Source organism: Pterocles gutturalis, unplaced genomic scaffold (genome assembly GCF_000699245.1).
Source record: "Pterocles gutturalis isolate BGI_N339 unplaced genomic scaffold, ASM69924v1 scaffold28576, whole genome shotgun sequence".
In the NCBI taxonomy this organism is placed as follows: domain Eukaryota; kingdom Metazoa; phylum Chordata; class Aves; order Pterocliformes; family Pteroclidae; genus Pterocles; species Pterocles gutturalis.
The window spans coordinates 10,472-25,732 of record NW_010103851.1 but is presented as its reverse complement, the minus strand read 5'-3'; the positions used below and the strand labels follow the sequence as shown (position 1 = coordinate 25,732).

The 15,261-nt window shown below is 47.5% G+C and overlaps 1 protein-coding gene across 1 annotated transcript; it reads left to right on the top strand.

Moving 5' to 3' along the window:
* Window positions 1-902: 902 nt before the first annotated feature.
* PRSS55 (protease, serine, 55) lies at window positions 903-14,995 on the top strand (the record flags this gene model as incomplete). The annotated part of the gene is made up of 6 exons (XM_010086872.1): window positions 903-1,092; window positions 1,981-2,228; window positions 4,762-4,869; window positions 5,103-5,111; window positions 10,719-10,732; window positions 14,693-14,995. Coding segments are annotated over 6 exons (872 nt in total), but the record flags the coding sequence as incomplete, so codon positions are not given.
* Window positions 14,996-15,261: the final 266 nt, after the last annotated feature.

Below are 15,261 nucleotides of genomic sequence, written 5' to 3'. Positions count from 1 at the left end.
CATCTCTGATACTATAGTTTTCATTTGGCACTGTGTGAAATTTCCCCTACCACAGAGCTGCCTCTTTCTTCTGAGAACACAGAGACGGTCTAAACAAAGAAGAGAAAATTTATTCGAAGTTTGACAGACTTCAGCATTTCTCAGAGACAAAGATGAAAACTGATGCAGGACCAGCAGCTAAGGTCTTCGGAGAGAAGAACACGGTTCAGGATCCGAAAAAGGCTACAGCACCCAACTTACAACACCCACCCTTGCCATGCGCTGTGAAAGTCTAACTCTGATTTGTCACCAGAAACCAATGGATTGTGTGATGTCACATCCTGGTTGCCCCGGCAGAGAGGCATGTTGCCTTTGGTGAGAACACGGAACAGGGAGGGTGTCCAGAGGAGTCTGCAGAAGCATCGCTGCTCTGAATGCTGCTGAAGAGCGTTGGTCCAAGCCTGGGATGGAAATACTGCTCCTTGTCCTCTTTGCTTTAACTTCTCTGATTGGCGACATCCATGCAGGTTTTTCTTCTCAATTTTTTATGTTCAGAAATGACCAACAGAGGTGGTAGTTATACACATAGTGGTAAATGAAATAAGCCTGGGCTTATTCCTTGTGCCTGGTGGCATACAGTTACGGCTTGTACTACAGCCTGATACTGAACTCTTCCACTCATCCTCCCTAAACAAGGATTTTATCCATCCTGTCTGTGGAAAATGGTCCATAGCCCCAGTCCCCAAACTGCCTGGGCAGAGTGCAGCTTTGGGGAGGCTACAGCCATGCCAGGGACTTTGGTAGAGATCAAGTAGCACGAATAGTTCTAGACCAGTGCTCTAGCTGACGTCCTGCCCCTCTAGTTCAGTATCACAGGCAGCGGCACCGTTGTACTTGAGCAACGTGTCTCGTTTTGTACCCAGAGTGTGGCCTCCGACCGTCCTTCGAATCCTTCCAGGAGACTGGCAAGAGGATCACAGTGGGGAGATACGCCAAGGCTGGGGAGTTCCCGTGGCACGTGAGCATCCAGAGCAATGGGAAACACGTCTGCGGAGGCACCATCATCAGCGCCTTGTGGATTCTGACGGCGGCACATTGCTTCGCAGAAGAGGTGTGAGTACTCGGGGGGAGTGAGGACAGCCCAGGCACAGTGGGTTCATAACGTCACTTCTTGTGAGTGTGGGATATCTGCGTCTGTGGGGTCAAGTGCAATATATAAGTGACTAAGCCAGAAAGAGCCCTGAAAACAGGAATTGTCTCCTTCGGGGAAAACCGGCCCATTTTTGTTCAGAGGTGGTGTTACAACAGAAATGTGCAGAAATCTGCATAACCAGGAGATGCAGAAGGACAATATTTTGAAGGATGGTCTGAGCAGCCTTATATAAATGCCCATGATGCTGCTCTGATGACCCCAAGCATTTTCTCTATGTCTTCACATGTTGCAGTACCTTGTAAAAAGAGGTGTATTCCATTCCAGCTTATTCTAACCCCAAAATTTCTATTGCTTTCATATAGCAAACACCTTCACCTCACAGAGAGCCTGATTCTAAACCAGCAAGTTCTGGATAAATCAACACCATGCAATGCCCAGGGGCAGAGCCCAGCCCTCCCTGACCCCCTTCCAAAATACAGCAGGTCCCAGAGCCAGGGCTGCTCGGTGACAATGACCTCACAACCTGGAGCAGCTGGCTGGGGACAGCACAGTCCAGAGCAGCCAGGCCAGGGCACAACATCCTGAAAATCCAGCCCACTCCATCTCTTTGTTAGCAGCTGGGCTATTTATAACTCGGTTGCTTTCACCTTCTACCTCTGCACCTCTCTCGCCTGAAAATGAGCTTTGCCTGGAAGTGAGGGTAGATTTCTGTGATATTTAAAGCTAACCTGCCTCTGAAATTTGCTGAGCATCACCCTACCCAGCTCACGGGGAGGAGGCACCAAGCTTTATAACACAAAACCCGCGTGTTTGCTTATGTCTAAACTTCTTCTTTTTTTTGTTATAAGGCCATCAGATCTCACCGTTTTAGTGGGGGGAACTGACCTCGGGCTCCCGATGGAAAAACATAAGCCAGAGAGCTTGATCATCCACGAAAACTTTGACAGAGTGAGCATGGAAAATGATATCGCGCTGATCCTGCTCAACTCTCCCATCGAGTTCAGCAATGAGAAGATGCCTGTCTGCTTGCCCTTCATCTATGACACCGATACGTGGCAGCACTGCTGGATTGCTGGGTGGGGAGCCGCAGGCACAGGTGAGATGCTGTCAGGAGATGTATTTGCTAATAGAGGCTGGAGGACCAGGTTCAGCTGGAACCTTAGAGCCCAGCTTTGCTCTGCGGGAACTCAACCTCTTGCTTGCATTTTTTGGCGTCCAAAGTATGACAAACTGCCCTGATGGGCAAGTTAGGTGGGGTCTAAAGTGGTCTGGAATAAGGGAAATCATAGAATCCCAGAATGGTTTGGGTTGGAAGGGACCTTGAAGATCATGGAGTTCCAACCCCCTGCCATGGGCAGGGACACCTTGCAGATGAAGATCTAGGGTTGTCTTTGGCTTAAAGCTTCCATGAACCAGGTTGATTCCATAGTACTGGCCACTCCTTCACTCATTTAGAACAGCAGATTGCTATTGCTAATTGCTCTCATTTAAACCCTAATGAAAGTAGCTCCAGCACTGATTGTGACCCAAAATGTTTATCCTGAACAAATGTCCCTAAATGGCTAATGAGCAATTTCATTATTGGAAAGAGGTAATCAGGACAGAGTGGGCAGGGTGGGTAAAGGATGGGCAGGTGTTGAAGCCTTGGGGCTTTAACAGTCCTTCCTAGGCTGTAGTAAGTGAAGGTTGCAATTAACCCTTGCTGTTCTGCTCTGTAGAGTTACTGTCTCCTCTCTAAAACTCTGCATTTTCCTTCTTGGGCTTCATTTGCCTCATGTAACAGTAACACGCAACACAGCACTGTCTTATAGCTGTGAAACTCTCCCATTTCACCAAGGTAACGTGCTGTTAGAAACAGAAAAGCAGGGGGCTGCTTCAGAGTCACTCTGCAGCTGGGCAGGATTTCTCATTAGCTCATCTCTTTGAAGAAAAAAAAAAAAAAAAGGAACTTCACAAGGACATGCAGTGATTGGATGAGGGGATTTAAATTGGAAGAGGGCAGATTAAGATGTGATGTGAGGAAGAAATGTTTTCCTGTGCAGGGGGTGAGGCAGTGGCCCAGGGTGCCCAGAGAAGCTGTGGATGCCCCATCCCTGGAGGGGTTCAAGGCCAGGCTGGATGAGGCTTTGGGCAACCTGGGCTAGTGGGAGGTGTCCCTGCCCATGGCAGGGGGGTGGAAATAGATGGTCTTGAAGGGCCCTTCCGTCCCAAACCATCCTGTGATTCTATGACTCTATGAAAATGCGTGGTGTGGCTCTGGAAATCAGCCTCACGCTGCTGGGTGGGCTCGGTTGACGTTACGTCTGCCATCCCAATTGCACCCTGCATGAGGTCAATGTGCTCAGCCCTGGAACACAGCCCTTCTGCCTGGGAGATGTTTCAGAAGAAAAACAGCAGAAGCTGAGTTAGGTGAGAGGGATGCGCGATGGTGTGATATGGGCCATGCTAAAAAGTATGAGGCAATATTACTCGGTGGGGGAAAATGGGTCATTTTTAATCTCTATCAGCCTTTTGTTGGTGTACATCTCTCAGCTGGCATGTGCCCAGGTGGCTAAGAAAGCCAAGAGCATCCTGCAGTCAAACCTCAGGTTGGAGCCACCTCCTTGGAGATACCTCCATCAGAGCATTTTACGCTGTGGATGCTTCCATGGATTGGCCCCATCTTATCTGGGAAAGGGAACTGACAACTTTCTATTTCTTAGATCTTACCTTTGAGTCTCACTTTCCTGAAGGTGCCGGGAGGATTTAGCTCAGTGAAATATGGAAGAAGGAATGAGTTTCTGAAATCTGTAGTTCTCCTCCCCAGCAGCAACATCCACCAAAAGTCAGTTTTATCCTTCAGACTCAGGTTGACTTTGAAGAGAAACGCTGGTGAAATGAGTGGGTTTTGCAAGCAGCCCTGCATATTTTCAGTCTTTTTGTCGCTTGCTAGAGCCTGCTGCAATTTCTTGTTTTTTTTCCATTTCAAGGGAAGAATAAAGCACTTATTTCCATTGTAGGCTGCCTACCAGCCACTTTGTGAAAGATACAGCTAGTCCCCTGGGCGAGGCATGGCCTCACAGCCCCCAGGAGAGCATGGGGATAACAAGATAATCTGTTCTGGGGAAAGCTCAGTGGACTTTCCTCTGCGGGGCTCATACAGGACCCCATGAAGTGTCCCTCAAACTGAGTTCCCCAAAAACAGGAGTGAGAAACCCAAGAGCAGCTTGTCTCAGGTAATCACCAAGACCAACAGGATAAGCCATCCCATTGGGGTCTTCCAGCTGTACCAGGGTTAATCTACAAAAATAAGTGATTTAAAAAAAACCTATTTAGCAAGCCTCTACTCCCCAGGATTTCATCTTTGCCTGTTAACACCTTCCCCCTCTCTACCTACCTCCCCACCTCCTAGTCTGGCATAAAATCAAGAGCACAAACGTTTCTCTGCCAACGTTTGGACAGACCCTGTAAGTCCCCATGACCCCAAGGCCATCTGGTTGTGCCCTGAGACCCTCTTGCCCTGAGATGCTTTACAAATTCAGCTGGGGCTAACCTCTGGCTGTGGTTTCACGTTCACAAGTCTGTGCTGCTCTGCAGGGTTTGTGAATCATTCTCTTCTCTCTTGCATCTCCCCACGGCTGCGGTGCCAGCATCCCACCTGCTGCAGAAGGTGCAGATGAAGCTGGTCAGCAGGGAGAAGTGCGTGGATCAGATCCTGGAGCTAGAGGAGAACATGCTGTGTGCTGAGCTGGAGAAAGAAGAAAGATGCCCCATGCAGGTAAAATAAACAGCCTCCTGGGTGGCCATGCTGCCTACGGGGTTGTAGAGACATCGGAGGAGAAGCACCTTTGCTTCAGGAATTAACATTGATCCCTCCCGTGGCTTCCTGAGGTTGCTAAAGCTTCTCTGCAGGATGCCCAGGGGCCAAGGAACTGCCTGCAAAGGTGTATTGACCCAGGCAGCGGGGGTGTGGGACTCTTGGGGTGAGAAAGCGGTGGTGGTGCTGGAAACAAAACGCCTCGTTGAGCGGATGAGCCTCTCCTCATGCTCTCCCCCCTGCCCTGAGTCCCTCCCTGCCGCGATCCAGGAGCTCTGCAAGGAGCTGGAAGGAGGGCGAGGGAAAAGGGTGGTTCCCAACAAGTCCCCATGGATAGGAGACAGTTTTGGATGGCTCTGGCTGGAGAAATTTGGACTGTTATCTCACAGCAATTTCAAAACCCGGTGTCTGCTGTGACCGAGCTGTGCAACGATGGGAGGAGAAGTCTCCTCCTGCCCTGGGCAGTGCTGCTCCATCACCAGGCTAAATACTGAAAGGAGACAAGAAAGTTTATCCAAGAGGATCAAAGCGAAAGAATTGGGAGGGAAATCTAATCCAGGAGTGTTTAATTTGAATGTTAGAATCCTTCCTCAGGTGAGGGCTCTGATCCAAACGTCCTTTGCTGTCGTGGCAGGTTGGTCTGTGGGTGCCAGAACTGGTCACATCTTATTGCAGTGAGTTGGTGATAGAGGATGATGGACTTTTCAAGCTAAATTACAAAGAGTTTGAGTGGTATTTGATACCGGGGACTGCTAAGGGAGACAGCTGACACAAACAGCCAAATGGGGGAGAACGTCACTTTGCACTTGTGCCCTGAGAACATATTGCTGTCCTGATGTCAAACAAAGTCTGAAAGCCAAAAACCACCTTTTATTTCATAGCATCCAACCTCCAGCCCCTCCTCTGAGAGCCTGGTAAGGACTGGGCTCTCCTGCAGCCTCTGTGTCAGGACTAAGGTCTCCATCCTCCCCTGAGCAAGGGTTTTCTTGGACGTGCGTGTGTGTTTGCAGGGGACAGATGAGCAGACACATGTATGGACAGCTTCATCCTGGAGGAAGCTTTCATTGAGGGAACTAAAAAAAATCCCCAGGACAGAGAGATCCCCAGCCCTTTAAGGAAAGACAGCGACACAGGGACCGTGGACTGCAAACTGGGAATTTGCTTTGCAAAATGATTTTTTGATTAGCCAGAGAGCATCTGTCTCTGAAACCATTCATCTAGTGACTTTCACCTCCATTAAATTCAATCAAAAAACTTTAAAAAGAAAACTGCCACAGGATAACATTAACATGATTAAAGAATGCACTTCCCAGCCCAGCCTTAAGTTCTGCGGCTGAATTATGCTGGTGAAACAGCAAGAGCACTTGTACCCAGCAAAATGAATCTCCTGTACTCAGAAAGCTGATGAGGATGCTATTTTGATCTACAGAAATGTTAGAGCTGTCTGAGAAATGAACTCGAAATGTGAGCTTTCCAAGCAGTGACAGTACACAACGCTTGCATGTGTGATAATGCTCAGAACCCAGCAACTACCTGCTTCTAGTGGAAGCTAAAAGCTGGAATAATCAAAGCAAGGCAAAAACCATACCCTGGGCTAGTGGAGCTCTTCAGCAGAGGAACAAGTGATGCGACTTTTCAGCAGAATTTGCTAATTGGCTGGAGGGGAAGCATTTTGCTGATGGTGGATGGTTTTCTGGGAACCTGAAGTCAGGTAGGGCACATTTTGGCCATGCTGGGCTGGTTCAGAAATCTGGTGGGTTGCCTGTAGTTGGCTACCTGGTAATGAACTGGGAGGCCAGGTCTGAACCTGATGCTTGCTCTGCAGCATGGACCACTGGACACCCAATTCATCTGCCTGGGCAGATAGTGAGTGCAATCTCTAAGCTACGCTTATCTATGAAGATTATGGGGTTTGTATCAAATGAGAATGAGGCCAGATTTCAAAATACCTGAATTCTGTCCAGAGCCAGTGCTGTCAAGGAGGTAGAACAGCCCTGGGCATGGTTTTTGTGGTATCACCAGCTATCTCCTGGATGATTTCCAGGCACAGCTCAAGCTTTTGCATGGGTTGGGAGCCACCCACAATGGAATCACAGAATCACTGAATAGTTTGGGTTGGAAGGGACCTTCAAAGTCATCTGCTCCAACCCCCCTGTAAAGAGCAGGGACACCTCCCAGTAGCCCGGGTTGCTCAGAGCCCCATTCAGCCTGACCTGGAGTGTTGCCAGGAATGAGGCAGGATCACTTTGGACCATTTAGAGGCCAGGAAGGCAGAGACCCCTGGTCAGGGAACAAGCCCTAGAGATGCTGAGCTTGCTGGTATAGATGTGGTCACACTAAACCTGGAAGCCATGCATGATCTGTGTGGACATGAAACAGATAAAAGCCTTTTGTTAACCTTTTCTGAGAATCAGGATACATTCGTTCATGTCCAAAGCCAGGCAAGCTGCATCTAGACTCAAGACTGTAAGTCCATGTGATCCTGATCTGGATCCAAAGGATTACCATCCTAGGTTTTTGCACTGTGCCACTTGTGTGCTAGATTTTCCCCTCTCCAGCAAGCTTTTATTATGAGTAACTAGAGCCACACAGATATCTTCACAGAGTCATCATGTAGAGGTTTTATTCTACTGCCCACTGCCTTAATACCCCTTAACATGCCTTAAACATGAAGTTTTTCTACTCAGATATTTCACCAGCTGCCATCGTGCTTGTACCAGACAAGACTAATTGGTGGATCACTGGCTATATTCCTATAATAACTCAAGGAGATTGAATAGCAGAGCTCCCGAGTATTTGTACTTTAAAAAAAAAAATCCATTCACTTAAAAAGAAAAATCTATTGTATAACAATTCTCTAGTGGTTCTGCAGGCAAATATATAGATTGAGTGGGAATTAACACTAACAGGATCTGTAATTGACTTATAGTTCTATTTAGTCATAAACATTAGCATTAATGGATGTTCATGGGGTACAAGTGCTAAAGAACAGACACTAGAGATGGCCTATGTGTTATTTTTTGTGCACTACATTTCTTCCGTGACCCCATGAACCACAATTGGTGTCTAATTCCGTGCTTTCTTAAGTGTCTTCTGTTCGACTCTGATGCAATGGTAACTTGAACAATAATTAGAGTATAAGGGGCTCACAAAGCAAATGCCTCTTCAGTGCCTTGCCTATCCAGACAAAATTCAGTAAATGGCCCAATTATATTTCAGAGAGTTTCCGCAAAGGAGGTCTGTGGGGGTAGGTCTGCGGCGCGGTGATTAGGACAGAGTGTGTTCAACGGGAAGTCACAGTTCACGTACAGTTCAGGTCAGCGGCAGATAAGGGGGGCACAGTCCCTGGCCTGACTTTCAGAGGAAGGAATCATCGTGTGGCCACAAACAAGCAGTGGGATGGTTCCAGCTCAGCTCCACTGTGCCCCACACCGTCCCCCAGTGTAGGGCTGATCTGAGCCATGGGCTGAAGGTATCTAACCCCCTTCCACCGATTGTAGCAGGAGGCTAGATATTAGAAAAAATTTCTTCCCTGAAAGAGTGCTCAGGCATTGGAACAGGCTGCCCAGGGAAGTGGTGGAGTCACCATCCCTGGAGGGGGTCAAAAAACGTGTCGATGTGGTGCTTTGGGACATGGGTTAGTGGGTTGGGTGGGGTTGGGTTGACAGTTGGACTTGATGATCCTTGAGGTCTTTTCCAACCTTAGTGATTCTATGATCTTGGCCATTTCTGACAAATATCTGCAACTATGCTAGGATGCATCTAGCATTCTGGATTTTAATTTCTTTAGTTCTGTGAAAAAGGCAGAGAAGGACCTCTTTCCTTCACCTGTAATATGCCCTGCCCACATGTACTGTCAGCAGTTTGGAAAGGGCAAACGCCCTTTACAGCATCTGGGATGCTCAAGGCTCTCACCCCTCACAGCTACAGTGATAGCGGTAGTTGTACAGCCCTCGGTGGGATTTATCCAGCCAGATACAAATGTATTTTCTATAGCATCCTTTTATGAGCTCTTGAATCCTTTTACTGGTGCTAATGTGGCTCCAAAACTGCAAAGGAAGACTTGTGAAATCGAATTTTTTTAAAAGAAAAACTCTGTAAATGGAAATTGGGTCCATGTAGGTAAATTGTCACCAGTGCAAGAAGGTCACAAGCCAGGGAAGCCTGCTCAGTCCCTCAGGCTGTTCACAATATCCAAATGGAGGAGGATAGATGATGGTCTGATTGTGGTCTGTAGGGATGGAGAGTATCTGTATGAGGTCTGAGGTTATAGGACCTTCTACCTATCAGGTGAAGGTCTTCTGGGAGACAGGAGCCAAAGTTAACTGCACTTCAGTTCAAAGTTATTGCTAACTATACAAAATTACTATTGTACCTTGCCTTAATATTGAAGAGAGTGATCCACTCTCCATCCTTGTGGTGGATTTTCCATCACTGGTGGTTTTTTTCCTAAGGGACACGTTGGTTTAAGTAGGCAGGTATCCTGGGAAGCCCCAGAACAAAGCAGCAGAGAAGTTTCTGGATTGATGGTCTCTTAAATTTGCTTCTGAAGAGTGCTTTGATGTGCAACTCGTAAGAATTTAAAAAGTGTGTCCCGTGGTTTGAGAGGGCTTTCATCATTTGATCGTTTGATGATATGGGCAGACAAATTCACACATTCAGGCTGTGGTGGCTTAATTCTTTCATCTGTCAAAACCGTTCCTTCCTATTGCAAGGACCTGGGGTGCTGATGATGTCTCATGTCTCTTCTGCTTTCTTCTTCTGGGTTGTAGCTTTTGGTCCCTCAAACTGAAGCTGTTTGGTTTGCAGCAAGGGGGGTCCAGCATGACTTTGTGTGCCTGATGAGTGAAGCTGTGGGGAGCAGAACATCTCTGGATCCAGCAGAATGGAAATAAAAACCGACCTACTGTATGCTTGCCTTTGGAGTGGGGGAATGATGACTCAGAGGAGCTGCTTCTCATTCAATTACCATGAGTCAACAGGGCTTTGAGGGAAAGTCATGACTCATCAGCGCATTTAAATTCTTTGAAGGAGTCGAAGAGCATGTGGCAGAGGGTGATCCAGCTGATATAACCCACTGAGATTTCCAAACCTCTTTTAACGAGATTGCTCATCAAAGGCCCATAGAGGAACTGAACTCTCCTGAAGTAGAAGAGCTTGGGTTTGAAAGGCAAGCAGCATGGAGGAAGGGTTTGGTGGGAGAAGGGGCTCACAAGGGGAGTTGTGTTGGCATCTGTGCAAGGAATTGTCATGTTCAAGGAAGGCAAATGCTGATACGACCAGGTTGGCCGATGCTACAGCATTATTCAGAGTGGTCAGGATTAAAACTGTGCGGGTGGTGAGGCAGTGGCCCAGGTTGCCCAGAGAAGCTGTGGATGCCCCATCCCTGGAGGGGTTCAAGGCCAGGCTGGATGAGGCTTTGGGCAACCTGGGCTGGTGGGAGGTGTCCCTGCCCATGGCAGGGGGTGGAACTCGATGGTCTTGAAGGTCCCTTCCAACCCAAACCATTCTGTGATTCTGTGAAAACCAAGCATGCAGAGGTGCAGCAGGATCTCATTATTCTGAGAGATAGGAGGTTAAAGCAGCAGATGCAGGTCACTGTTGATAAAGGCAAAGTAATGAATATAGGAGGAAGCAACTCCAGCTGTATGCATGCCATAATAGGCTCCAAATTAGCTATTACCATGTAAGAAGACCGTGGTGTAACTGGGGATAGTCCTTCAAAAACATCAGCACAAGGCTCTGTGGAGGTCAAAAAGGCAATGAGAGCATTATGGGTTATTAGGAAAGGAGGAGGTATCAAAGCAAATGCACGTTGTGCCAGGGTACTAATCTTGGGAACCTACATCTTGTGTGCTGGGTGCGATTCCTGTCCCCCCCATCTGAGAAAAGAGTAGTGGTTTGAGAAGAGGAGAAGAATAGAGTGGGAAAGATGAACAGGGACATGGAATGGCTTCTGGTGGAAAGGGGAATAACAGAGCAGGACTCTGAGGCTTGTAAAAGAGATGTCTGATGGGAATATGACTCCAATTTCTAAAGTCATGAGGAGCAAGGAGAGGACAGTCAGGAGCTGCCCTCTTGTCACTGCTGTTCCAAACAGAGGGTGTCAGATGGCTGTATCAAGCAGCCGATTGAAAACAAAGAGAAGGAAGTGTTTTTTCATCCAACCGATAATTAAACTATGGAAGTCACTGACCAGGATGTTGTGGGTATTTATCCTAAGGGATAAATGGATTCAAACAGCAATTAGGTAACTTCCTGGATGAAGATCTCTCTAAGGCCATTAACCACCATGATGTAAGTACCACTCTGTCAATATCGCCCTGTTTCCTATTCCCCTTCCCTGAGCGCTTGCCACAGATGACTGTCAGAGACAGGAGCCTGGGCCACATGCTATCTCTGGCCAGATGCGTTACAACTGCCTTTAAGTCTGTCGTTACTAATGGACCCTGCTGACCTCTGCGTGGATGGAGTAGAGCCGCCTTGTTCTCCCATTTTCCAGCAAGGAGATGGAGGGACAGAGCAGCTGAAGGCTCTCACCTGAGATCTCAAAGGGATCCCATGAGAGGAGTCCAGGTGCCCTGCATTACCCAGTTCATTTTCGATACCTGCGTGCTAAAGTTGGCTATACCCTCCTCTCTCCTTTCTCTAAAGACAGCTTATTCGTGGTGAATTAGCTGAAGAAATCATCTGTTTGCAAAAGCCTTTGCTTTCTGCAGCCAGGGCAGCTCTAATGGCGAGCGTCGTTATTCACCTGCCGATTCTCTCCAATTTGTGCTGAGCTTACCAACGTGAAAATGAAACCAGCAATGACTCGCAAGGATTGTGCATCCACCTAATGAGTATCAGCTGGGTTGTTCTCCCTCCCCCGGAGCTTCTCCCACCTAAGAAGATTTCTGTGGCTTGTTTGTTCTGAGCAATTACCATGTTGCAGACACGAATACAAATACTAAAGGGAGAAGATTACACTCTTGATCCAAAGCCCACTAAAGTCAGCAGAAAGGCTCCTGATGTTCACAAAAAAAGCTTTGGCTGCAGTGAAAAGGATGAAACTTTTGATCAGCTTCAGTGAACAAAGCTCCTTGTTAGTGAGGGACGGTTTTTCTACAAGCCAGAACCATTTATCAGGGAATGTATCATTGCTCTCACCTCTCCTAATGGGAGGATTAGCGCGCGGTTGTGGAAGGCGTGAATTCAGCGCCAGATCTGATGCGATGGGGTTGCTTTTCGCTCATTTTTCTTGTTGACGAGAAACATGCAACAGAAGCAAAGATGCTGTTTTGAGGGGTTTTTGCTATCCAGAAACTTGGCGCTCAGACTGAGGAGCAGGAGCAGGTATCTAGTGGGTGCTGCTGCCCAGGAGAGTGTTCCCCACCAGGATCCAGGGGGCTGAAAGCAGCATTTAATAAGTTCTTCAATCCTGAGCGTTCATTAAATTAGTGCTACTGGAAACATCCCAGGGCTGAGATAATTGTCTCAGTGCTCAAAATTTGCTCCTCCCACACCCTCTTCTGTACAAGGGTGGAAAACCTTGGGCCAACATTTTTGAGAGCTTAAGGTAGATACAGGGATATTCAGAAGTGTCCAGGAACTGAGATTGATTTTCTCTATCTTTAGGCTTATAAAAACCAGGCTACTGATTCATCTGGGCTACTGCTATAATTGAGTGAGATTATCACACGGAGAGGATGGTTTAGCCCACTTTGTGATAAAATCCTCGAGTGAAACAGCTGAAGTTAAGAGAAACAGCATGTTAGAAGTTGCACCCATGAAGCAGCCCCGCTCAGCCCACGTGGAAAGGGATCTGAAGCAGGATTTGGGGCTCAGGACTCATGGATTAGAGAAATAGATTTGCAGCTGCTGCCTGGCTTTTCACAGCATTGCCTAACTCCCTCTCTGCCCCGGTTTTAAATCGCTTCCCGCAGCTGACGGTCCCCCCAAACCCTACGGACAGCTCTCCCCTTCGTCACTGAGCAGGCAGAGGACAAAATGAACAGGATTAAAGAGGCGAAAAAAGGACAAACAGATCTGATTTGAAAGGAAAAACTGGGTGATGTATAGTTTAAATAGGGATTCCTGGCTCTGCCATTGCCTCGTGCAAATCACATCCCTTTTCTGCTGTGATTTTCTCAGCTAGGAAATAGGATAAGTTTTTTGATAGTCAGAAGGTATCAGGACTTAATGGGTATTTAAGCACCCTGGGAGAAAGGTCCTTTGCACGTGTGAAGAACCTCCAGATTGGACAGCCTGAAACCGATCTGCCCCAGTGCTAAAAATCTCCTGGACCAGGAAAAGCCAACCAAGACGCATCCCGACGTATCACCGATGCGGGATCATCAGCCGTTAGTGCGTCACTGGCTTGCGAACGGCTCCCACTCACTCGACTTCATTTATTATCTCTGTGTAGGAGGCTGGAAGCGCCTTCCTTTCGCTGCCGGGATAATGGGTTTGGCCTGTTCCTGCCCTGAGGGAATTAGCAGCCAAATTCCCAGTAATTCAATTGTGCCGAGAGGATGCCATCCAGCACAGTGATAATGTATGGATCCAAGGTCACTGCAGGGTCACTTGTGTAATTCATGCAAATTCTTGGATGAAACAGGGTTGGGAAATGTCTTTAGATCCTGAGTCTGAAGATGGTCCAGCAGCACTGACGTGTATCTACAGTAACACCATGGTGGTGCAAACAGTATTGCATTTTGGGCTGGACTTGATGTTTTTGGAGGTTTTTTCCCAACTGAAATGATTTGGTCATTCTATGATTCTACGAATGCTGAAGCAATATTTGCTCTGTGTTTATCTTAATTTTCCCCTCCTGTATGCATGTTGAACCAGAAAGAAAAATAGGAAAATAAATTTAAAAATAGACATATCATGGGTCTGGACCCTCCATCTAATGGCGTAAGTAGGAATTCTGCCGTAGCGTGTGCCGATGAGTTGCACAGGGGACTACTTCCTTACGCTTTAATTAATGTGTGTTAGCTCAGGGTAGCTTGTGGAAGGGGTTTCGCACATTAATGACAAAGACATTTCTCAAGGTAGTGTCCAAAGAGGGAAGGACGTTTCCCAAGAAAGCTGGATGACCTGGGAAATGGATTTGTGCTGAATTTCTTACTTGCCACATTTGCAATGAACATGCGTTTGTAGGCTTGCGCACACTGGGTGAGCGAAAGTTGCCCTTGCAGTAGCAGGCAAGTTTTCAGAGAAATTGGTGTGGTTGGAAGGATTTGTTGGGAATAGTGTTCATTTCTTGTCCAATTTCTGGATGCTAGCCCCCAAAATTAACAGTGGCAGGGACCCAGCGCCTGCATGCACCCATTTTGTGGGGAAGACAAGGGCTGACTGAGCAGTCACAGCAAATGTCCCTTTTCACTCCTGGGTGTTTTCTCTTGGTGACAGGACTCAGGTATCCTTCTGGGGCCACAGGAGGATGTGGAAAAGGCTGAGAAGGATGGGGCATTGCACTGGCCCAGAGCTTGTGACCGATCTCTTCCTCTTACCTTCTGTATCTGGCCTTGGCAGTGTTGGGTTTGTGGTTGGACTCGATGATCTTAAAGATCTTTTACAACCTAAATGATTCTGTGATTCTGTATCTATTAGTTCTGCAGGGATCTTAGGGCTGAGCTGGGAAATTTTGACTCCAACATTTCCTTGTTCCCCCAAAACCTCATGAACTCGGGATAGAGTTTGATTGTCCCAGTCAGGCTGTGGGACACCAGCAGAGACCTGAGGTTTGACCCTGCTAACGCATCCTTCTTCTGCCGTAGGTGGACAGCGGGGGATCTCTGGTTTGCAGCTACTGGTACACCATGAAGTGGTTTCAGGTCGGCATCGTCACCTGGGGAGTAGATTGTGCAGAAAAGCCAAACTATGAGGTCTTAATGTCCGTTTACAGCTACCAGAACTGGATCGAGGCTGAGACAGCCAAAAGGGGGAAACCTTTCTTCATTGAAGGCGTGGATAACCAACCAAGTGTCAAGCTGCTTCCTTCCAGGGCTGAGCCACAGGTGGTGTTTCTTGAGTATTCTCTCCTTTCATTTATCTTTTTAATAGCATTTAGATTACTCTAGAGAAGAGTTTTCAAAACATAATAAAAGTCAGAACTGCCATCTTGTTCTTCTTTTGCTGCTGATCTATATAGTCTCGTCTCAGGTCAACTGGCTCCATCTCACTGGTGTGGACACAGACACCAAAATGAGACACCACAGTGAGAGAGGGGAGCGATGGAGAGGCCAGAGAGATGAAATGAGAGAGCCAAGAGAAACCACAATCCTCTGAAAAACCCAGGTTCTCAACACTGATGGGTCACATCAGGCCCAGGTGTTTGCTAAGCTCA